This window comes from Loxodonta africana, chromosome 11 (genome assembly GCF_030014295.1).
Source record: "Loxodonta africana isolate mLoxAfr1 chromosome 11, mLoxAfr1.hap2, whole genome shotgun sequence".
In the NCBI taxonomy this organism is placed as follows: domain Eukaryota; kingdom Metazoa; phylum Chordata; class Mammalia; order Proboscidea; family Elephantidae; genus Loxodonta; species Loxodonta africana.
This window is the reverse complement of record NC_087352.1, coordinates 9447109-9471388: the sequence shown is the minus strand read 5'-3', so window position 1 is coordinate 9471388 and position 24280 is coordinate 9447109. Positions and strand designations below refer to the sequence as shown.

At 47.9% G+C, this 24280-nt stretch overlaps 2 protein-coding genes across 6 annotated transcripts in view; both read left to right on the top strand.

The window, feature by feature from the left end:
- Positions 1-297: 297 nt before the first annotated feature.
- On the top strand, positions 298-19083 carry ETHE1 (ETHE1 persulfide dioxygenase). Of its 2 annotated transcripts, none has more exons than XM_003406874.4 (7): positions 298-426; positions 897-1041; positions 1214-1362; positions 15413-15542; positions 17574-17663; positions 18460-18576; positions 18890-19080. In XM_003406874.4, the coding sequence occupies exons 1-7, from the start codon at positions 346-348 to the stop codon at positions 18940-18942; spliced, it is 765 nt and encodes a 254-aa protein (XP_003406922.1). In that variant the 5' UTR covers positions 298-345; the 3' UTR covers positions 18943-19080. The 2 variants fall into 2 exon arrangements, with proteins under 2 accessions (XP_003406922.1, XP_023398872.1); XM_023543104.2 differs by lacking the exon at positions 298-426 and adding an exon at positions 14095-14179 and having other exon boundaries at positions 927-1041; positions 18890-19083.
- A 1186-nt stretch (positions 19084-20269) lies between these two features.
- PHLDB3 (pleckstrin homology like domain family B member 3) overlaps positions 20270-24280 on the top strand; it is a 29247-nt gene continuing 25236 nt past the window's right edge. For 2 of the 4 annotated variants that reach the window (XM_064293751.1, XM_064293753.1), the window contains exons 1-4: positions 20270-20334; positions 20922-21296; positions 22989-23171; positions 23630-23770. In XM_064293751.1, coding sequence (XP_064149821.1) covers positions 21063-21296; positions 22989-23171; positions 23630-23770 — 558 coding nt within the window. In that variant the 5' untranslated portion in view covers positions 20270-20334; positions 20922-21062. The remainder of the gene's footprint in view (positions 20335-20921; positions 21297-22988; positions 23172-23629; positions 23771-24280) is intronic. The other 2 variants (XM_064293750.1, XM_064293752.1) reach the window with 2 other exon arrangements.

The window sequence follows — 24280 nt, the reverse complement described above, 5'->3', positions numbered from 1 at the left end:
ACTTCTCTCCCTGCCTCTCTCTCTCCACGAGGATGTGTGTGTCTCTGAGCGTCTCCCCCTCGCTCTCTGGGGGTCTCCCTCTTCCCTGTTTCCCGGGATCTCAGAGGTCTCTGTCGCTCGCTGTCTCCAACTCTGAAGTCCCTCCAGCGTCCCCGGACCTGGATGCCGGCGTCCTGCTCGCCGCGCCGCGCACCGCGGCCCCTTTAAGAGGGCCCCGCCCCTCCCCGCCCCTCCCCGCCCCTTCCCGCCCCTCCCCGCCCCTCCCCGCCCTCCCGGGTCAGCCTGGGTGCACCCGGCTCCGGCTGGGGGCGGCCTTCGCTCAGTCTGGACCCGGCAGTGGGTGCGATGGCGGGGTTGGCTCTGCGGGTCGCGGGCCGGCAGCTCAGCCAGCGAGCGGGGTCTGGCGCCCCCATCCTCCTGCGGCAGGTGCGAGGTGGCTGGACAGGGTAGTGGGGTTACTGGGCCTGAGGCGGTGGAAGTGGGGGCTTGGGGCCGCGACTCCGGGTCCTTTAAAGGGGAGAGACCCGGGGGGTCGCTATGCCTGGATTTTTGCAGAAGGGGAGGCTTGGGGCCGGACTCCTGGGTTCTTTAAAGGGAAGAGATTTCGGGGTCCCGATGCCTGGATCTTTGCGGAAGAGGGAAGCTTGAGGCCAGACTCCAGGGTCCTTTACAGAAGAGGATGCTAAAAAAACAAAAAGGAGACTCAGATTCCCGGGTATTAGGAAATTCAGACTCCTCGCATGTGAGGGATGAAGGGCAGGGGGCCCAGCTCCTGACTCCAGGGGGAGTAAGGGGCTGGGGTTTCTGTTTTTGAATCTTAATCGAAGCCTGGACTCCTGGACTCAGTGGATGGGAGCCTGGTTCTGTGCTCTCACCTGTCCTCCACCCCTTCCCAGATGTTTGAGCCCAAGAGCTGCACCTACACATACCTGCTGGGTGACAGGGAATCCCGAGAGGCCATTCTGATCGACCCGGTTCTGGAGACAGCGAATCGGGATGCGCAGCTGGTCAAGGAGCTGAGGCTGCGGCTGCTCTATGCTGGTCAGTCTGGGGATCACACTCCCGGGCCTGAGGGGGACGGGGCCACAGACTAAGTGGAGTGAGAAAGTGGCCCGTCCCCCACCCCCCACTCCTGGGTCTGATGGAGGAGGGGGCCTGGGAATCCCGGGTCCTCTTTATGCCCTACTGGACGTGGCCCGCCTGTCTCTCGCAGTGAATACCCACTGCCATGCGGACCACATTACGGGTTCGGGGCTGCTCAAGTCCCTACTCCCGGGCTGCCAGTCTGTCATCTCGCGCCTTAGTGGGGCCCAGGCCGATCTGCACATTGAGGATGGAGACTTCATCCGATTCGGGCGCTTTGTGAGTTGGATGCTGGGACCCTGGGAGGGTGGTGGCTTGGACTTCTTGGTCTGTTGGGAGGAGGGGGCTGGGCCCTGGGACTCCTCCCTCTGAGGGAGAAGGGGACTGAGCCTAGGCTCCTGAGTCCTGGTTGAGCCACCCAAGGGTCTGGGTTCCTGATGTTTAAGAGATTCCTGCCCTTGGGAGGAAGGCACCATAAACCCAGTTGGGGCCCTGGGGCAAGAGGCCCCAGTCAGGTGTGTCTGTGGCCAAGCCCCTTAAGTCAACAGCATTTATGGAGTCTCCTAAGGCTTTGTGCCAGTGCCTTTGGGCTGGCATCTCCATAAAAGTTGACTGGAGGCTGCAATTCCAAAGTCAAGGCTGAAGGAGAGCCACCGTGTGAGCAAGGAGCAGTCTGTTGCTCAGGCTAGGATTAGAGTGAGGTAAACGGAGGCACCTGTGGCCCCAAATTTCAAAACGGTGGTGTAAGTGCTGGGTGGGCTCCTGAGAGTGAGCATTCCCTTAAATTTTGTGCCCTAGATGCCTTGCTTGTCCCACCCTCCTCCCAGCCCCGCTGTTGCCTCACACAGGAGTAGTCTGAAGGTCCCTGCCTCCTTCCCCTTCCTTGCCACAGGCGTCATCAGCGGTTTCCGGTTAGAATTTCAACCCAGGACGATAAGGGGTGGGGTGGGAGAGTAGGGTGGAGTGAGGGTTGCCCTTAGAGGGCAGGAGAAATAGCCGGCAAGGCCATTTTCTGATCAGAGTTGCTAAAGAGGTAGACGATGGGGGCGGAATGTCAGGTGACAGGATGAGGACTGGACCTCCAGGTTAGAGGGTTTTGCTAAATGAGGACAGTTTATCTGAGTCAGCTGTTAGTGGAAATGAAGGCTGTGTGTGGGATCAGAGGGTTTAGCTACAGGGATGACACACTGTTTACTTCAAGCCCTTTTCAGGAAACTGGTGAAAAAGAACACATTGTACATGAGTAAGTATTTGGTGCTAACAATTGAGAGGAGAAAACAAAGGTTTCTTGGACTGAGAAAGCTTAGGGTTACAAAGGGTTGAATGATACTCTCAGAGAATGACTTGAAGGGTTTAGCTGTGGTAGATTTAGGTTTAGTTTGTTTTTTTTTTTTAAAACAGCTTTATCAAGATATATATATATAAAAACAAACGCATTGCCACTGAGTCGATTCCAACTCATAGTGACCCTATAGGCCTGAGTAGAATTGCCCCATAGGGTTTCCAAGGAGTGCCTGGTGGATTCAAACTGCCGACCTTTTGGTTAGCACATGCAGCTTCTAACCACTCTGCCACCAAGGTTTCCTGGTCATATATAAAAAACCAAAACCAAACCCACTGCCGTTGAGTCGATTCCGACTCATAGCGACCCTAAAGGATAGAGTAGAACTGCCCCATAGGGTTCCCAAGGAGCACCTGGTGGATTTGAACTGCCGATGTTTTGTTAGCAGACATAGCTCTTAACCACTACACCACCAGGGTTTCCGTCATATATAAACCAAAAAACAAACAAACAAACAAACCAGACCCGTTGCTATAGATTCCGACTTACAGTGACCCTATAGGACAGAGTAGAACTGCCCCATAGAGTTTCCAGGGAGCGCCTGGTAGATTTGAACTGCCAACCATTTGGTTAGCAGCTGTAGCTCTTAACCACTAGCCACCAGGGTTTCCCCGTCTAGGCAATGTAAAATCACATATACAGTGCACCCATTTAAAGTGCACGATTCAGTGGCTCTTAGTATATTCGCAGAGTTGTACATCTGTCACCACAATCAATTTCAGGATATTTTCATTCCCTCAAAAGGAAACCCTGCAGCCCTTAACTTTTACCTCCTAATTGCACCCATCCTCTCCAGCCCTAGGCAACCACTAATCTACTTTCTGTCTCTATTACCATTGAGTCAATTCTGACTCATAGCAATCCTATAGGATAGAGTAGAGCTGCCACACAGGGTTTCCAAGGCTGCAATCTGCAGAAGCAGATTGCCATGATTTTCTCCCACAGAGTGGCTGGTGGCTAGCGGCACGATGCTTAAGCACTGCACCACCAGGGCTCTTTTTTTTTTTTTGGTCTCTATAGATTTGCTGGAAACCCTGGTGGCATAGTGGTTAAGTGCCGTGGCTGCTAACCAAAAGATCAGCAGTTCAGGTTCAGGTCCACCAGGAGCTCCTTGGAAACTGTATTGGGGTGGTTCTACTCTGTCCTCTGGGGTCACTCTAAATTGCAATCGACCCAACGGCAATGGTTTTTTTTTTTGATTTGCCTATTCTGGACATTTCATATACCTAGAATCATACAATACGTGGCCCTTTGCGACGGGCTTCTTTCACTTAGCCTGATGTTTTCAAACTTCATCTGTGTTGCAGCATGTTACCAGAACTTTATTTCTGTTCATGGCTGAATAGTATTCCATTGTATGCGTATACCACATTTTGGTTTACCCATTCATGACTTGATAGACATTTGGGTTGTTTCCAGTTTTGGGCCATTATGAATAATGCTGCTCTGAACGTTTGTGTATAAGTTTTTGTGCTATGAAAATGCATGTTACAAGAGTTTGTGTGGACATATGTTTTCATTTCTCTTGGGTATAGACGTAGGAGGATCGCTGGATCATATGGTAATTCTATGTTTAACTGTTCGAGGAACTGCCAGATTGTTACCCAAATATAGCTGCACCATTTTACATTCTCACCAGCAGTGTATGAAGGTTTCCATTTCTCCACATTTTCGCCAGTACTTGTTGTTATTTGTCTTTATGATACTCACTGTTTTGTTTTGTTTTTGTCCTTTGTCTAAGTTATTTAGAAACATTTGGAGATGGGCCAGTTTTTGCTTTTCCTTATACTTCTCCCCCTACTTTAAAAAAACGTAGCCCTGGTGGCGCACTTCGGAAACCCTATGGGGCAGTTCTACTCTGTCCTGGAGGGTTAATATGAGTCAGAATCAACTCAATGAGAAGGGTTTTTTTTTTTTTTTTTTTGGTTTACTTTAAAAAAAATCGAGTTATAACGTACGTATAGCAAAGTGCATAAAGTGCACACACGATACGCGTACATCTCGATGAATTTGTTTACGTATGAGTATCTACCACCCGGAGACCTGGTGGCGCGGTGGTTAAGAGCTCAGCTGCTAACCAAAAGGTCAGCAGTTCGAATCTACCAGCCATTCCTTGGAAGCCTATGGGGCAGTTCTACTGTGTCCTATAAGGTCGGTATGAGTTGGTATCAACTTGACGCCGATGTGTTTGGTTTTTTGGTTGGTATCTACCACCCAGATCCAGACCCAGAATATGCCAATCACCCCCAAAGCCTTCCTTATAGCCCTTCCTGGCCAATGACACCTCCTACCAAGGAACCACTCTTCTGACTTACCTCACTGCAGACTGGTTTTGCCTATCCCGGACCTTATAAACAAGACTATATAAACAGGAATCATAACATCTGTTCTCTTTAGTGTCTGGCTTCCTTCAACATAACGTTGTATGTAATTGTAATTCATTTCTCATTTCATTGCTGTATAGCAAGTGTTGGCAACGTTTTTCTGTAAGGGGCCAGATAGGAAATATTTTGGGTTTTGTGGCCAGACGGTCTCTCACAACTCTTGCTGTAGTGTGAAAGAAAGCAGCCATAGACAGTTTGTGAACAAGTGAGCATGGCTGTTTTCCAATAAAACTTTATTTATGGACACTGAAATTTGGGAGTCCCTGGGTGGTGCAGGAGCCCTGGTGGTGCAGTGGTTAAGAGCTACAGCAGCTAATCAAAAGATTGGCAGTTCAAATTCACCAGCTGCTCCTTGGAAACCCTATAGGGCAGTTCTACTCTGTCCTATAGGGTTGCTATGAGTCAGAATTGACTCAACAGCAACAGGTTTGGTTTTTGTTTTGGGTGGTGCAAACAGTCAACGGAAACACTGGTGGCATAGTGGCTAAGTACTACAGCTGCTAACCAAAAAGGTTGGGAGTTCGAATCTACCAGGCACTCCTTGGAAACTCTATGGGGCAGTTCTACAGGGTCACTATGAATTGCGATTGACCGGGTGGCAATGGGTTTGGGTTTGAGTTCGAACAGTCAACCACTTGACCAGTAGCCAAAAGGTTTTGGCAGTTCAAACCCTCCTAGAGGTGCCTCGGAAGACAGGCCTTGCGATCTGCTTCTGAAAAGTCACAGCCCGGAAAACTCTATGGAGTATGGTTCTACTCTGCACATATGGGGTCACCATGAGTCAGAAACAACAACAAGGGTGTTTTAATATAGACACTGAGATTTGAATTTCATATAGCTTACATGTGTCATGAAATAGTCTTTTATTTTTCAGCCATTTAAATGTCAAAACCACTCTTAGCTCACAGGCTGTACAAAAACAGGTGGCAGACCAGATCCGGCCCACGGGCCATAGTTTGCCGACTATTTGCTCACTGTGTGAGTACACCTCAGTTTATCCCTTCTTCTCTCCTAGACATTGGGTTGTTTCCAGTTTCTGGCTCTTATGAATCAGGCTGCCGTGAAGGTTCTTGTCCAGATCTCTTGGTGAAGTTAAGCACTCAGTACCAAGGAGCGGACTCGCTGGGCCGTAGACTGGACGTATGTTTAAATTAACTTTAATAGAAGCTGCCAAACAGTTTTCTGAACTGGTTGTACATCTTACACTCAAGGCCGCCCAAATTAAATTGGTTTTGTTGCAGAATACATTTTCCTTTTTGAATATGACTAAGAAGTGAATAGTTTCGCTCCCATGGGGTGTGGCAATTTCCGAAAGCGATGTTTATCTGTTAAGTACTGGCAGTCCCTGAGTTATTAATACTGCGTACTTAAGAATGGGGACTGCCTTAAAGCCTATTATATTAACATTTTAAGTTAAATACATACAATGATTCATAATAATGAATGCTCAGACTACTTTCTGACACTCATGAAAACATAGCACCGTTTGAAAGTGTGTAAGTGTTTTGTATGCATAAAACCAAAAAATCAGACCTATTGCTGTAGAGTTGATTCCGACTCATAGAGATTTATAGGACGGAGTAGAACTGCCCCATAGGTTTTTCAAGGAGCAGCTGGTGGATTCCAACTGCTGACCTTTTGGTTAGCAGCTGAACTCTTAACCACTGCATCATCAGGGCTGCTTTATGTAGAAAGGTAAGGTATATAACATACACTAAGACAAACATCTGACTAACTGATGCTGAATAAGAACCCTGTATACCTGTTCCAACTTACCTACAGATTCTCCTTAAAGACAGACTTAGGAACTGATCCTGTTCATAACCTGGGGACTCCCTGTATGTTGATTTAGAGAATTGCTGATCAAAATATAAGGAGCCCTGGTGGTGCAGTGGTTAAGTGCTCAGCTGCTAACCGAAAGGTCGGTGGTTCGAACCTGAACCCACCAGCTGCTTTATGGGAGAAAGATGTGGAAGTCTGCTTCTGTAAAGATTATAGCCTTGAATAACATAGTTTGTAAAGAAAATGTTCTACATTCTACTTTGGTGAGTAGTGTCTGGGGTCTTAAAAGACTGTGAGCAGCCATCTGGCACACTCCTCTGGTCTTACCCCTTTGGGAGCAAGGAAGAATGACGAAAACTAACGATACAAGGGAAAGATTACTCCAAAGGACTAATGGACCACGTCTACCATGGCCTCCACCAGACTGAGTCCAGTACAAAAAGATGGTGCCCGGCTACCACCACTGACTCCTCTGACAGGGATCACAATAGAGGGTCCCCGAGAGAGCTGGAGAAAAATATAGAACAAAATTCTAACTCAGAAAGACCAGACTTGCTGGCCTGACAGAGAGACTGGAGAAACCCTGAGAATATGGCCTCCGGACACCTTTCACCTCAGTAATGAGGCCACTCCTGAGGTTCACCCTTCAGCCAAAGATTGAACAGGCCCATAAAACAAAATGAGACTGAAGGGGTACACCAGCCTGGGGCCAAGGAATAGAAGGCAGGAGGTGGACAGGAAAGCTGGTAATAGGGAACCCAAGATTGAGAAGGGAGAGTGTTGACATGTCATGAGGTTGTTAACCAATGTCATAAAACAATATATGTACTAACTGTTTAATGAGAAACTAGTTTGCTCTGTAAACTTTCATTTAAGGTACAATTAAAAAAAAAGATTACAGCCTTGGAAACCCTATGGGGCAGTTCTACTGTATCCTATAGGGTTGCTATGAGTTGGAATCAACTCGATGGCAACAAGTTTGGTTTTGGGTTTGATCAAAATACTGACTCTCCAGGTCCCCTAGAGATTCTGATTTAATTAGTCAGGGTGGACACAGGGAATCAATAAAAATTTTTTTTAATTTAGGTAAAAATATACATAACATTTGCCAGTTGAACAATTCCGCATGCATTTTTCAGTGAAGTTGATTATAATCTTTATGTTGCATAGCATTGTCACTATCCTTTTCTGACTTACTCCACCACCGTAAACATAAACTCAGTGCTCCCTAAGCAATAACTTCTCTCCCACCACTGCTAATAAGCTTTTGTTTCTATTTGCCTATGTCATATAAATGAGATCATACAGTACTTGCCCTGGTGGCAGAGTGGTTAAGAGCTACGGCTGCTAACCAGAAGGTTGGCAGTTCGAATCCACCAGGCGCTCCTTGGAAACCCTAAAGGGCAGTTCTTTTCTGTCCTATAGGGTTTCTATGTGTTGGATTTGACTTGATGGCAACGGGTTTAATGGTATTTGCCCTTTTGTGCCTGAGTTATTTCAATCAGCATCATATTTTCAGGGCTCATCCATGTTGTGGCATCTTTCAGGACTTCATTTATCTTTACGGCTCAGTAATATTCCGTTGTATGTATGGACCACATTTTGCTTATCCATTCATCTGTTGTAGGTTGTTTCCACCTTTTGGCTATTGTGAATTGTGCTGCAATGAACTTTGGTGTACAGGTTTCTGTTTGCATTCCTTTTTTCAAACCTTTTGGGTATATACCCAGGATTGGGATTGCTGGGTCATAGGATATTCTATGTTCAACTTTTTGAGGAACCTCCAAACTCTTTTCCGCAGTGGTTGCTCCATTTACCTTCCCACGAGCAATGGATGAGGGTTCCAGATTCTCCACAGAATCCCTATGTTTTAAAAACTCCACAGGTGATATTCATGCAGCCCATGTTTGGGTTTTAGTGCTTCCTCATATTTGAAATTAAATGTTTGAATTGTGGGACAAGTCTCCCTCTCCCCAACATTTTATTATGAAAACGTTTAAACATACGGAAAAGCTGAAAAAAATTTTACAGTGCACACATCCATTCATCCATCACTCCACCTTATTTTTTGATGAATCTCAAAGTAAGTTTCAGATATCGGTACACTTTCCCTCAAACAGAACAAATAATTTTAATTTATTTTTCTTCCACAAAAGCAAAGAAGGCGGCTGATGAATTTGTAGGCCAAATAAAAGGCGCCAAGGGCTTGATTGCCACAAGGGGGCAGTAGAGGCCGTGGGAACTGCAAGGCGAGTGTCGAAAGCTGTAATGATCAGTTTTGTGTTTAGCTGCTGGGGGGTTAGTTTCAGAAGTTTTAGCTGCAAAGAGAAACGAGCCAAAGAGCAGCAGGGGATGTGTCACGTGTTTGATGTATCCTGTGAAGGAAAGAAGGAATTTGTGGAAAGAATGCAAAGTTAGGCGGGTGAGCTGCTATTTTAGTTTATAGTGCAGGGAAGGGCCCGGTTAGAATATTCAGCAGCTTTTTTTGGAGAGGTCACGCGATAAGTTTCAGGAACAGTGGAGTTTAGCTATTTACTGAAAGGTTGCCGGTTCAAATCCCCTGAGAGTCACCTTGGAAAAAAGGCCTGGTGATTGGTTTGCTTCTGAAACACATGGGGTCTCCATGAATCAGAATTGACTCCAGAGCAATTGGTTTGTTTTGTTTTGTTTTTTTGAGGCTGCATTAGGTCAGGATGTTAGGTGCCCCCCCGACACCTTGAGCGTTTTATTGTGAATATTCTCAAGTCTACACTAACTTGAAACAGTAGTACAATTAACACCTCACAGCTTCCACCTGGATTCACCAATGGCTGACAGTTTGCCACTTTGCTTTATTTTTCTCTCTCCATATATCCTTTCCTCCCCCCTCCCCCTCCCCCCAACATTAAAGAGTTAGTTGCAGATGGAAAAATTTGGGACCAGATAAGGGTGATGGTTGAACATGATGAACATAAATTAATATCACTGAACTATACGTGTGAAGAATGTTGAAAGGGCAAATGTTTTGTTACATACATCTTTGCTACAATAAAAAAAAAAAAAAAGTTTAAGTTGTAGACATTTCACTCCTACAGACTTCTTGTAGGAATAAAGGTGTTCTATGTCAGCGACTCTCAAACTCTCAAGCTTTTTGGTACTTTGGACCCCTTAACGCTCTTAAAAATGATCAAAGACCCTAAAAAGCTGTTGTTTGCATGGGTTCCATCTGTCAATATTTACTGTATTAGAAATTAAAACTGCAAAAGTATTAAAAATTTCAAAGACAAGAATACACACACAACACACACATTTCAGCAGCCGTCAGAGCTATGATGTCATCATACTTCACACAGTCTCTGGAAAATTCTGCCGACTGCTTGTGGGAGAATGAGAGTGAAGAAGGATAAAAGATGTCTTAATATTATTATGAAAATAATTTTGACCTTGCAGACCCCATGGGTCCCTGAACTCCACTTTGAAAACCACTCTCTTACAAAACCACAATACCTTTGTCACGCCTAACAAAATTCATAATGATTCTATAATAACGTTAAGTATCTAACCCCTGCTCAAATTTCTCCAATTGCCCCAGGAATCTTTTTCACAGCTGTTTCTGGGAACCAGAACCCAATCTAGGTAAATGGCGGGGTGTGTGCTTGTTATGTCTATTTAGTTTCTTTTCATCCAGAAGTTTCACACACTTTTCCCCCATGATGTTGACTTTTGAAGCTTCCAGGCCTGTCGTCTTGTAGAATGTCTCACGTTCTAGGTGTTTCTAATTGTTTCCTCATGGTGTTGTTTAACCTGTTTTTCTAACACCTCTCTCTCCTATAACTGGAGGCAGATGTTAGATATTTTTTATGGTGTTTAATAATACTATACCCCACTACACTCTTTTTTTTCCACTCCACCCTACTTCATGCCACTCCCTCCCTCCATTCCATTCTTTTGTGTCTGGCTTCTTTTGTTCATCATTTTGTCTGTGGGCTTCATCCATGATGTCATATGTAGTTATAACTTGTTCATTCTCATTCTGTATAGTATTCTGTTATGTAAATATACCCCAATCTACTTATACATTCTACTGTTGACAGGCATGCAGCTTGTTCCCCGTTTGGGGCTACTACAAATAGCACCACTAGGAACATTCTAGTATAGAACTTGGTGAACATACATACACATTTCTGTTGAGTTTATACCAAGGAGTGAGTCACAGGTATGTGTAGGTTTAGCTTTAGTAGAAACTGTCCAATAGTTTTCTATTTATACTCCTACCACGGTGTGTAAGGGTTGCAGCTGCTCCCTCCACATTGTCAAATGTAACTCTATTGGTGAGGCCTTTCTTATTCTTATTATTTTAAATTGCATCCCTTCTGTTCCCTATGCCTTGCTTTATTCTTTTTTCTAGCGCATCTTACCACCTGACATCTCACTGCCTGACTGACATTTCTCTGCTTGACAGACGTCTCACCATCTGACAGAAATCTCTCTATCTGACTGATGTCTCACCGTCTGACAGATATTTCACCATCTGACTGACATCTCACCACCTGACTGGCATCTCACTGCCTGACTGACATCTCACCACCTGACTGGCATCTCACTGCCTGACTGGCCTCTCACCACCTGACTGACATCTTACCCCCTGACAGACATCTTACCCCCTGACACACATCTCACCATCTGACTGACATCTCACCACCCGACTGACATCTTACTACCTGATGGGCATCTCACCATCTGGCTGACATCTCACCATCTGGCTGACATCTCACCATCTGACTGACATCTCACCACCTGACTGGCATCTCACTGCCTGACTGGCATCTCACTGCCTGCCTGACATCTCACCGCCGGACTGCATCTCTTTGCCTGACAGACATCTTACCACCTGACATATCAATAAATTTATTGTCTGTCTCCGTTTGCTAGTTCCTGAGAGCAGGGCCTCTGTCTGTTTTGTCATATTCCCTCCTCTAATGCCTGGTGTATAGTTGGAGGTCAGTAAGTATTTATTAGATAAATAAGAAACCCTAAAAGAACCAAGTAAGGTCCCTGAAGGTGGAGCAGTCGGAGGGCACTCTGCAGACAGGTGGTAGAATGGAGTGACTGAGGGCACAGAGCCCAACTGCCTGGGTTCAAATCCAGCACCATTTACCAGCTGCGTGACCTTGAGTCAGTGAGTTAACTTCTTTGTGCCTCAATTTCCACATGTAGAACGGGAATAGGAAATGGTTTCCGCCTCATAAAGATGTGTGTGGATTGAATGAGTTTAGGGACGTCAAATGCTTAGAATACAGCCTGGCACAGGAGACGGGCTTCTTGAAGAATGGGTAGACCTGACTGATGGAAGAGGGAAGGGCGTATCTGACAGAGAGGATTGCATGGGCAAAGATGTGTAGAAAAGCCTGGTGCTTTCAGGAAACCACTTAGGTGTTCAGTGTAGCTAGGTGTGTTGAAGAAAGGAGGATGTTGTAGAACATTGGGCTGGAAAGGTGTGCTGAGGAGCCAGAACACTGCCGTGGGAGCACTAGGAACAAAGGAGCAGGGAGGGGCAAGGTTGGATCTGGGCCTAGGAAACCCCCTCAGGGCCATGTGGGAAATGGATTGGAGGCCAAGAAGCCAGGTAGCAGGCTGATGTAATAGTCCAGGCAGGAGCAGGTGAGGCTTGAGCTGGGCAGAGTTGTGGGAACAGATAGAAGGGATGGATTCTAGAAGTCCAGAGAAGGGAAAGGTCATATAAGCAGGGTGATTGTCAGCAAATCCACATGCAATACAGACCCAGTCACTGAAGGCCTAGGGAATCTTGATCCATGTAGCAAGCAAGATTTTAACTGATGTTAAAATTTTGTTCAAACACGTATATACATATATTCCATATATATATACCTTATAGGAAACCCTGTGGCATAGTGGTTAAGAGCTATAGCTGCTGACCAAAAGGTAGGCAGTTTGAATCCACAAGGCGCTCCTTGGAAGTTCTGTGGGGCAGTTCTGCTCTGTCCTATAGGGTTGCTATGAGTTGGAATCGACTCAATGGCAGCAGGTTTGGTTTTTTTGGTTTATACTTTAACTATACTGGTTGTTTACAAATGATGTCCTTCGATTGGCCAAGGCCCATGTTATGTTGCTGTTGTTCGTCGCTGTGGAGTTGGCCCCTGACTCATGGTGATCCCACGCACAATGAAAGGAAATGCTGCCTGGTCTGCGCCATCCCCATGATTGGTTGTGGATTGGACCTTCGTGATCCATAGGGTTTTCATTGGCTGATTTTGGGAAGTAGGTTACCGGGCCTTTCTTCCTAGCCTGTCTTAGCCTGGAGCTCTGCTGAAACCTGTTGAACATCATAGCCACACACAAGCTTCCACTGACAGATGAGTGGTGGCTGTTCATGAGGTGTATTGGCTGGGAACTTAACCTGGGTCTCCCACATGGAAGGCAAGAGTTCTACCACCAAACCACCCTACCTCTATGCTATAAAGAAATACCTGTGCTGTAACAGTAGTTAAATATTTTGAACATCACTCCAGAATGTCCATCCACACGTTTAGTACAAAACACACCCATGCTTTTGTTTAAAAAAATTCAAAGAATGTGACAAGATTGTGCAGAATTTATAATTTTGCTATGCACTTGTTTTGCATTGCACATATATCCTTCTGTATATGAGTTAAGAAGATATTTGGCTACAAGTAACTGAAAACCCGCTGCAGTGGCTTAAGAGTTTATTTTAACAGGAAATCTGGAAGAAGACAGTGGCTGCCTTTGATTCAACAGCACTATTGTTTGTGGGATTCTCTTGGCCTTTCCTTCATGGTTGCAAGGTGGCTGCTGTAGCAGCAGCCATCACACCTTATGTTCACAGTCAGAGGAATTGGATAGGAGAGATGTCAGTCTCTTTTTATCAGGAAGGGGAAAGCTTTCCTAGAAATCCTCAGGAGACTTTCAGTGAGATCTCATTGGCCAGACAACTGTATCAGGGGCCACCCTAGTCCAGCCAGGGGGGCTCGGAAAGTGTATGTTTGGTTGCACAGTATGCCCAGAACCAAATTGGGAATCTGTAAGTGGGGAAGAAGGGCAGAACAGATACTGCGAGGCAGGCAACAGTGCCTGCATATGGTGCCCTTCAATAATCAGGAAGCAACTGACCTGGACAAGGATACTGATTAACGTGAGGGGCTAGATTCTCAGATAAAAGGAGAGGAGGAATATAAGTGGTTGTTAGATCATTAGGGTAATATTTTTTCCTGATAACTCTTGTTTCCCTGAGTTGCATGTGGGAATTAGATGGGAGGACTCCCTCCATTGGTATTTTTGTGCATTTTTTCAGGGGTGCTTAATGGCAGGGTCTTAGGAGTAGCTTTGAGGGTCATAAAGTGTGCACATTTGAGATGCTGATAAAAAAAAAAAAAACCTGTTGCCGTTGAGTCAACTCTGACTCATAGTGACCCTAAAGCACAGAGTAGAACTGCCTCATAGGGTTTTCAAGGAGATGTTGATAAATACTGCTAAGTTGCCCTACAGAATGCCTATGCTGAGTTGTACCGACATCCAGGAAATGAAAGGGCTTACCTCAAACACCACAAGCATTCTGACAGTTGCCAATCTGGTAAGTGAAAAATAAGGGCTTTGAAATTAAATCTCCCCCTCCCTCCCTTCTTTCCTTTTCAGGGAGACTGAACATTTTTTCAGATGCTTTTTCGCTGTTTCTGTTTTTTCTTCCATGAATTGCCCGTTCTTTTATTTTGCCCATTTTTCTTTTGGGAGTTCTGATCTTATTGATACTTCAGAGCTGTTTATATATGATGGTTATACTTTGTAATGCTTCACTATATGTGCTGTCAATATTGTCTTGAGTTTGTCTAACTTTGTGAATTTGTTTTTGCTGTAATGAAGTTAAAATTTTGTATGTGGTCACATCTGTCACTTTTTATCTATAGCCTCTGCATTTCCTATCATGCTTAGAAAAACCTTTCCTACCTCAAGATACACACACACACACACACACACATATCATCTATACATATGTATCATCCTATATTTTCTTCTAGGATTTTAATTTTTTTATGTTTGGATCTTCAATTTATCCTGAATTTTATGTTTTCTTTTTCAATTGCAAAACAACATGTTGATGTAAAAAACAAACTAAAACAAAACAGATGGATGGTATAGGAAAAGCATAAAAAGCAAAATATATATTTAGAGCTAATGAAAAGGATCACACTGTTAAGTTGCTTTGTAACCTGCTTTTTGGACTTAATGGGTATTAAACATCTTTCATGTCATTAAATACTTGTGCAAAGCCTCACTGAATTTTATTTTAACAACACTATTCTTCATGACTGTTTAATATTCCATTTATTTTAGTGTCTTCATCTTACTGATTTGCAAGAACTGTTTGCATATGAAGCATTAACTGCTGTGTGTTATATATGTTATAAATATATTTTCCCAGTTTGTTAGTTCGCTGTAAATTTTGTTTACAGTGCTGTTGTCATTAAAAAGCTTTAAGTTTATTTAAGATTAAACTGTCGGTCTTTTCCTTAATGATTTATGACCTTAAGGATCAGATCTGATCATTCTTCCCTAACCGGAGATTATATATTCATTTGTATTTTTTTGTTGTCACAATTTTGTGGTTTTATTTCTTGCATTTAAGTCTTTAATCCATTTGGAGTTTACCTTGGTGTAAGTTTGGAGCTTGGGAATCTACTTAATATTTTCCCAAAAAGGTTATCTAGTTATGACCTGGGCTGGGTGGGGGTTTCTGGGGCCAGTTTCACCATGAAGGTGGAGCCATTGGCTTGTTGGTAACTGTCTCTGTGCCCCTCCTCCCTACCAGGCCTTGGAGACCCGGGCCAGTCCTGGCCACACTCCAGGGTGTGTCACGTTCGTCCTGAATGACCACAGCATGGCCTTCACTGGAGATGCCCTGCTCATCCGAGGGTGTGGGCGGACCGACTTCCAGCAAGGTCACAGACCCCTCTGCCCAGCCCGAGATCTTAATTCAGTTATCTCTGTCCCAGGGTTTTAAGTATCACTTGCAAGAATGGATGAATGAATGAATGTTAGACTTATAGGGGGTAAGGATTAGATTCAAGGCCATTAGCTTTTGGAGGAGGCTAGAGTTAGATTTAGAGGGTTAGCTGATGAGGGACAGTTAGATTCAAGGGTTTAGCTGTTAGGGGACAGTTAGATTCAGGGATATACTAGTTAGCTATTGCTGTCTGACAAATTGCCCCAAAACTTAGTGACTTAAAACAATGATTAATATTTTTTTATCTTGCACCGTTTCTGAGAGTAGGGAACCTGAGAGTGGCTTTGCTGGGTGGTTTTTGCTCATGAGTTTAGAAGATAATTTGGCTGCAAGTCAGTGAAAAACCCACTTCAGTGGCTTAAAGAATTGGGAGTTTAATTTTCTCCCATAACAGGAAATCTGTAAGAAAGTAGTCGTTGCCTTTGATTCAGTAGCACTGTCATTTGTGGGATTCTCTTGGCCTTTCCTTCCTGGTTGCAAGGTGGCTGCTGCAGCATCAGCCATCACACCTTATGTTCACAGTCAGAGGAAGTGGAAAAGGGGGAAATGCCAGTCCCTTTAATCAGGAGGGGAACAGCTTCGTCAGAAATCTTCAGGAGTTCCTCCAGAGGTTGCAGTCAAGCCGTTAGCCAGGGCTGTCGTCATTAGAAGGCTTGACTGGGGCTGGAGGATCCCTTTAGAAGGTGGCTTATTCACATGGCTGACAAGTTAGTGCTGGTTGTTGGCAGGAGGCCTCAGTTCCTTGCCATGTGGACCTCTCCCTAGGACTGCTTGAGACTTCTCATGACATAGCAGCTGGGTTCTCCCAGAGGGAATGGTCAGAGAGACAGGCAGAGCCATGATTCTTTTTTCTATGACCTAGCCTTAGAAATGACACTCCATCATTTCTTCAATATCCTACTTATTAAAAGCAAGTTGCTTAGTCCAGACCACTAAGTCAAGGTGAGGGGAATTAAGCGTCCCATTTTGAAGAGAGGAGTATCAGAGAATGTGTGGACATATTTTAAAACTACCAGCAGGGGTTTAGCTGCTGGGGGTATACAAGGGGCAGTTAGGTGCCGGAGCTTAGCTGTTAGCGGGCAGTTAGATTCTGGGATTTAGCTGTTAGGAGGTTGTTGGCTTCAGTGGTTTAATTGCTAGGGGGTAGTGTTACATTGGCGATCAGCTGCAGGGGACGTTAGATTCAGGGGTTTAGCTGTGGGAAGGGAGTTTGGGTCCAGAATCTCAGGGTTTAGCTGTCCCTTGAGGATGTGTGTGAATGTGGGTTTTGGCATTAGATTTGGAGGCTTTAGCGGCCTTGTGGGGAGGAGGGCAAGGCTGGATAAGAGAGAAAAGACAGAAGCCACCCCAAGCTGTGTGCGGGGCAGCCAGGCCCCTAGGCTTCCTCGTGCTTCTTCTTCCCTTTGTCCTTATCTCTCCATCTTGTTCTGTTTTTTTTTTTCTCTCTCTCTCTCTGAGGCTCCCAATCTCCTATTCATCCACTCCCCACACAGGCATGAAATGAAGTTAAAGGAATTTAGGCTGAAATGAAAGGCAGAAGAACATTCCAGAAAGGTTTGCCTCTGCCCCAACTTAGGACTCAGGGCTGCTTCTTAGAACCATGACACCAGTCTCCTCCTTGGCCACATGACTCCAGCTTCTTATCTTCCTGTTCATCTTCCTTGCCTGGAACCTTTTCTTGGTATCCCCAGGGTGAGGTCACAACTTCTTAGTGTGTCCAGGTCCCCCAGATCATTTACAACCATGCTGAATTTCTCACCATTCCTCAGTTCTTTGTCTATGCTGTTCCACCTGCCCAGAATGCCCTTCCCTGTCCTTCTCTACCTTGACAAAAAGGGTACTGGCAGGAGGTGAGCAATGGGTTTAGCTACAGTGATTTTCTCTTTCCACACTTTTCCTGAAGAAAGGGGTTAGGGAGCTTCTCCTGTCCTATTGATCCACTGACCTCTGAGCTTTCCCTCCCCAGGCTGTGCTAAGACTTTGTACCACTCAGTCCACGAAAAGATCTTCACACTTCCAGGAGACTGTCTGATCTACCCTGCTCATGATTACCATGGTGAGGGCTTCTCGGAGGAGGTGTGGGGCTTATATAACTTACTCTTTGAAAGGGGGTGCCACGCTGCCGAATCCCTAGGTGGCACAAACGGTTAAGTACTCAACTACTAACTGCAAAGGTTGGCGGTTCAAACACATGCAGAGGACCTCGGAAGAAAGGCTTGGCGATCTGTTTCCAAAAGGTCACAGCCTTGAAAACCCTATGGAGCGCAATTCTATTCTGAAACACATGGGGTCACCACGCGTCAGAATCGACATGGCAACTTTTGTTGTTGTTGTTTATTGGATTGCCAGGACCCTAGGTGGCACAAAGAGTTTGCGCTCGACTACTAACCCAAAGGTTAGTGACTTGAGCCCACCCAGTGGCACCATGGAAGAAAGGTCTGGCAATCCGCTTCCCTAAAGATTTCAGCTAAGAAAGCCCTGTGGAGCAGTTCTACTCTGTAACACGTGGAGTTGCCATGAGTTGATATCAACTCACCCGCCGTGGGTTTGGTTTGGTTTACCAGACTGCCGTAACATTCATGGCATGTGGAGACAATTCCAGAAGTTCCACTGGCCAAAAACAGCAAGTGCTTAGGTGTACTGGTGTGGGTATAGAAACTATGACTCCTAGAATTCCGGAGGGCATGGGGTTGGTGCCCATTTAGGAGGGAATGCAATCTCAGGAACATTTCTGGGAAAAGCCTGTTAGTCTGGGGCCAGAGAGGCACCCCGAGGCCTCCTGGGAAATGTAGTCCTGGGAGGCCCAAGGCGCTGGACCAGTTGACTTTTCTCCCCCATCTGTTGGCCATTAGGGCTCACAGTGTCCACTGTGGAGGAGGAGCGGACTCTGAACCCCCGGCTTACACTCAGTTGTGAGGAGTTTATTAAGGTCATGGACAACCTGAACTTGCCCAAGCCTCAGCAGATAGGTGAGCAGCTGGGGGCTGGGACTCCTCGGTTTGAGGAAGAAGGGACCTGGGAACCTGGACTCCTGGCTCTGAGAGAGAAGGAGGTTGGGGGTCTGGATTCCTGGGCCTGAGGGAGGAGGGGACTGGGGGTCTGGGCCTCTGGGTCTGAGGGAGGAGAGTTTGGCAGACATGGACATTTAAGACTGAGGAAGGAGAGGACTGAAGGCTAGAATTCTAGATCCTTCTAAAAAGGGGTTCTAGAATTTCTGGGTCCCCAGCGGGGTATGGGGTCTGCCTGGGCCCCTTAGTTTTCCCCTTGGTCTCTTCCTTTCAGACTTTGCTGTTCCAGCCAATATGCGCTGTGGGGTCCAGACTCCCCCCTCCTGACGCTCCTTTCTGTCAGGTGCTCATATCCGTTATGGTGGGGTGAGGGGAGGGGTGTCACTTCCCCCCCTCCTCTCTACCCTTCACCACCCCTTCGAGCTTCTTAAATAAACTTTTTTTTTTTTGCTGTGAATCTGACTACTGCCTGTTTGTCAGGGTGGATCCATTTGGGTTTCTGGGCTGAGGCTGGAGTTAGTTCTGGTCTCCTGGGCAAGGACAGAGCAGCCAGACTGGGTGAAGGTCCCAGGGGTCTGTAAGGAGGAGATTTCCTAACTCACAAGATCAGAAGCAAATGCAGAAACCTGGGGCAGGTCTTCTTATTTCCTTGGCTTAGAACATCAACTTGAGTTTGAGCTCCTTTTCCCTGTGAGATCCAGGATAAGGTACTTCACCTCTCCTGGCCTCAGTTTCCTCATCTGTAAAATGGACATAATAATATTAATAAGAGGGTTGTTGTGACTACCCAATGAGTCCATACATATGAGGTGCTTGGCACAGTGCCTGTGTGGATGGCTCCTTATCAGTCTCATCCATTATCGTTATTATTTGGAACTATCAGGCACTTCCTGGCCTGGAGTGACAGTCGTATAACATGGTCTTTCAAGAGGATAAATTTGGTGTTAATGTTTACAGCATATGTAGATCTTGGGCACTTTTGTCGTCCCTCAGCTTCAGTTCCCCCAACTGTTAAATGGGAGAGCAATCCCCTTCTCACTGGGCTGCTATGAAGATGAAATTAGTATGTATAAAGTGTTTAGCACAGCTCTGGAATCTAATCGTCCCTTTTCACACACGAGCTATTTTCCTGTTTTTGCCCAGAGGGGAAAGGGCCTGGTCGAGATCTTTAACCCCTGCTCTCCACCCCTTAGCAAACTGGAGCGGGGGTACACTTCCCTCTGTCTCTGGGTGGGTCTCTGACTCAGCTCAGGCACCCCCTTCTCTTTGCCCAGCTCCCCAAACCGGTCGGGGCCCTTCTAAAGTGCTCATTAGAGGAGAGAGGCCGCCATCTCCATTCCCCTTTAACTTTGAGGACTCCCAGGGTCTGGGCATTAAGACAGGGCTTATGCAGAGTCGGCCGAGGCGCCTGGGCCTTCAGGGGGCAGGAATGGGGGCGCTGGAGGTAGAGTGGGATCGGGGTGCTGGGTTCTCCGAGGGTGGGGCCGGCGGGGCCGGGATAGCCGGATGCCGGCTGCGGGCGGGGCAAGCTGGTGGCTCCCTCCTCCCTCGGGAGCTGTCGGACCTGTTGTCCCCCCCTCCACTTCCGGGCTGCTGGGGAGGGGGATGAGGCGCCCTCTCTTTCCTCCCTCCCTCCCTCCCTCTTCCCCAGCCACCTGTCTCTTGGGCAGAAGCGGCAGCGCCCAGAGCGCTGAGGGGAGCGCGCCGAAACCGGAGCTGGTGAGGGGGCCGGGGCCACGGAGGAGGAGGGGGTTGGGGGCTCGGCCTCCTGGGGCCGCGGGGGAGGAGGGAGCTGGAGTTGGGGAACCTCGCGCCCGGGAGGAGCAGAGGACTCAGACTCCAGGCTAGTCCAGAGAGGAGGAGACTGGGAGCCCGACTCCTGGGGTCCTAGGTGAGGTGGCGTGAGCGCTGCTGTCTGCACAGGGGTTCTGGGGCCAAGACTCCCGGGCTCCGGGAGGAGGGTTTGGGGTATAAGCGAGAAGGGGACAGGAGCCTGGACTCCTGAGTCCCCGCGGGAGGAGATGGGGTCGCTTTAAGGTGCTCCAAGGGATTGAGGGGAGCAACTGGGAAGATACAAGGGGAAGGGGGAGGCTGGCAGGGTACAAGGACTGACACCTAGGTAGGAGAGGGAGAAGGGATAGGAGAGGTCCCTGGGGGCGTTCTAGGACCCGGGACTCAAATGCTGGCCCTGTCTCCGGGGGCGTGGCGCCCAGGAGCATCAAGCCCCGCCCCAACTCGAAGCTCAGCCCCTGGGACGCTCAGGACACGCCCCCGGATCCCTCAGTTCCGGTCCTTTGAGCCCTTAGGCCCCGCCTCCTGAAGCTCTTTGTCCACGCTCGTGAGTCGTCGGGCGCGGCGCTCAGCACGCCTAGACCCCGCCCCCGGCGAAGCGAGGCCCCGCCCCCAGGACTGCCGGTCCCGCCCACCCGGAGAGGTACGCAGCAGCCATGGGGACGCCGAGCCGCCCCGAGGCGGGGACCCCGCCGCCGCCGGTCCCAGAGTGCGAGGCGGAGGCCCGGCTCCAAGGGGCCACCCCGCCTCAGGAATCTCCCGAGGAGCCTCGGGAGCCAGAGGTGACCAAGGCCGCTGCGGAGCTTCCAAGCGTCGGAGGAGCAGAGCAGCAAGCTGAGGAAGAGGAAGACGGAGGAGAAGGCAGCAGCACCGAGAGCAGCCGCGACACGGTGAGGGGCCCGGGGGGGAGAGTCATGGGGCGACCCAGAGAGACAGAGACTCACAAAGACAGACCCAAACGGGAGACAGACGGATACAGACAAAGCAGATCAACAGAGACCCAGAGACAGCTCCAGAGGTATGGAGACTACTGAGAGACAGAGACCAAGAGTCAGAGCCAGAGAGACTCAGAGATAGAGTGAGAGACAGAGACCCAGAGAGGTAACTAGAAACTAGATAGAACCAAAACGAGACAGAGAGTGTGAGCTCCAGAGATACGGAGACTACTGAGAGATGGAGACCCACATGCTGAGCCAGAGAAACTCAAAGAGAGACGTTTGTTGTTGTTAGGTGCGCCTTTGAGTAGGTTCCAACTCATAGTGACCCTATGTACAACAGAACAAAACGCTGCCTGGTCCTGCACCATCCTCACAATCATTGCTGTGTTTGAGCCCATTGTTGCAGCCCCTGTGTCAATCCAATCTTGTTGAGGGTCTCCCCTACCTGACCGAGCATGAGGTACTTGTCCAAGGACTGGTTCCTCCCGATAACATGTCCAAAGTATGTAAGAAGTCTCTCCTTGCTTTCAAGGAGCACTCTGGCTGTACGTCTCCTAAGACAGATTTGTTTGTTCTTCTGGCAGTCGATGGTATATTCAGTATTTTTCACTAACGCTATAATTCAAAGTCATCAATTCTTCCATCTTCCTTATTCATTGTCCAGTTTTCACATGCATATGAAGGGATTGAAAACACCATGGCTTGGGTCAGCCGCAGCACCTTAGTCCTTAAAGTGACACCTTTGCTTTTTAACTCTTTAAAGAGGCATTTTGCAGCAGATATGTCCAGTGCAACGCGTTGTTTGATTTCTTGACTGCTGCTTGCATGGGTGTTGGTTGTGGATCCAAGTAAGATGATGTAAAACCAAAAAACAAAAAACCAAACCCGTTGCTGTCCAGTCGATTCCAGCTCATGGCAACCCTGTAGGGCAGAGTAGAAGTGCCCCATAGAGTTTCCAAGGAGGGCCTGGTGGATTTGAACTGCCGACCCTTTGGTTAGCAGCTGTAGCTCTTAAGCACAATGCCACCAGGGTTTCCAAAATGATTTAGAGACCCAAAAAGAAGATACAGGCCCAGAAACATGAAGACTGAGAGACGAAGACCCAAAAGGGAGACCCAGAGACTTAGAGAGTTGAAGGTGGAGACACACAGACGGAAACCCAGAAACGAAGTGCAGAGACACTGAGAGAAACAGGAACAGGGACAAAGAAACCTTGAGAGAGAGCCTGAGAGAGAAGAGACCAAGACACAGAGCCAGAGAGACTCAGGCACAAATACTAAGTCGGAGATAAAGACGCAGAGAAACGGGTAGAGACACATAGAAACCAGAGAAAGAGAGACAGACCCTGGGACAAAGAGAAAGTGACGCCTAGAGAATGGGACCTGGACTGAGAGAAACTTCTCCCAGGAGTCTGCCGCACCCTCCCTGGACTTCGAGGCTCTGGATACCTGGGTCACATGGTCTTCAGTCTTCAGACCTTCACCCTACTTTGAGAATAAGAGCTTGAGGCAGATAATGAGTTTGCTAGATCACAGACTTCCTGGGAGGTGGGGGGGTGGGGGGGCGGAGGGTGGAGGGCTGGGCCTATTTAAAGAGGGGAAGAGCCTCACCGCTTGCACTTGACCACACCCTCTCCAACCTCAGCTGGAGGCCCCGCCTCCTGTGGGGACCCCCGCCACGCCCCCCACGCCCACCTCAGCTAGAGAAGGGGTCAGAGGGGCAGGTCAGCGGCTTCAAGGGCAGCAACTGGAGGCACTGACTCGGGTAGCCCTGATGGAGCAGCGGGTGAAGGAGCTACAGCGCCAGAGGAAGGAGCTGAGGATCGAGGTGAGATTGTGGACCCGTTTTGGAGGTCTGGTCCCAAGGCATGAGAATCGGTAATGCCAGGCCCCAGTCCCTTAGTCCCTGGGTATCGGATTCTAGATCTCCAGCACTCTTCCTCCCTCGAACTAGGTGTCAGGCCCTCAGCCCCTTCCTCCCTCAGACTCAGGAGTCCAGACCCCCAGCTTCCTCCTCCCTCAGATCCAGGAGTTCAGGACCCAGCCCTCTTCTGTCTGAGGTCCAGAAGTCCAGACCCCCAGCCCGTTCTTCCTCAGATCCAGGTGTCTGGGCCCTGGACCCCTTCTCTCTCAGATGCAGGAGTCCAGGCCCCCAGCTCCTTCTCTCAGACCCAGGAGTCCAGGCCCCCAGCTCCTTCTTCCCTCAGACCCAGGACTCCAGGCCCCCAGCCCCCTCCTCCCTCAGACTCAGGCATCTGGGCCCTGGCCCTTGTGTTCTTTCTGCAGATGGAGGTAGAGGTGGCCTTGCTGCGGGGTGAGCTGGCCGGGGAGCGTGTGGCAGCCCGGCGGGAGGAGGAGCAGCTGCGAGAGCTTCTGGGGCAGCAGGCGGCTGCAGAACAGGGCTGCCGCGAGCAGCAGCGGGAACGGGTGTGTGTTTGGCCTGCTGGCTCTTTATCACCTGTTCTCTCCCTTGTTGGATCTTCCTGGCAGTGCTCCTGGTTACCCCGGTTCCATCATTACCCCCATTCCCCAAATGGGGACACTTGGGCTCCAGAGAGGACGGACATATTGCTCCTGTTTCTTCCTCTTTCCCTGCTGGTGTTTTTGGGTCTGACTCATTGGGGCCTCTTCCTTTGCCTCTCTCTCTTGCTCTTTAAATGTCGTATCATGGAAGATGTCAAACCCACAAAAACAGAATAATTGGGCAGGGGGCCATGTGTGCTCACTGGCTTTAACAGTGATCATCCTTCTTCCATCCCTGTTTCATGCCCCCCCAGTTGGATTTCCTGTCCTGAGTCTTAAAAGCTGATCCCAGATATCAAATTGCCTTAAATATTTTAGCACATATCACTTACGAATAAGAACGCTTTTTTTAAAATATAATCACCATATTATTCTCACTCCTAAAGAACTAATAAATTCTCAATAGTGTCTGAC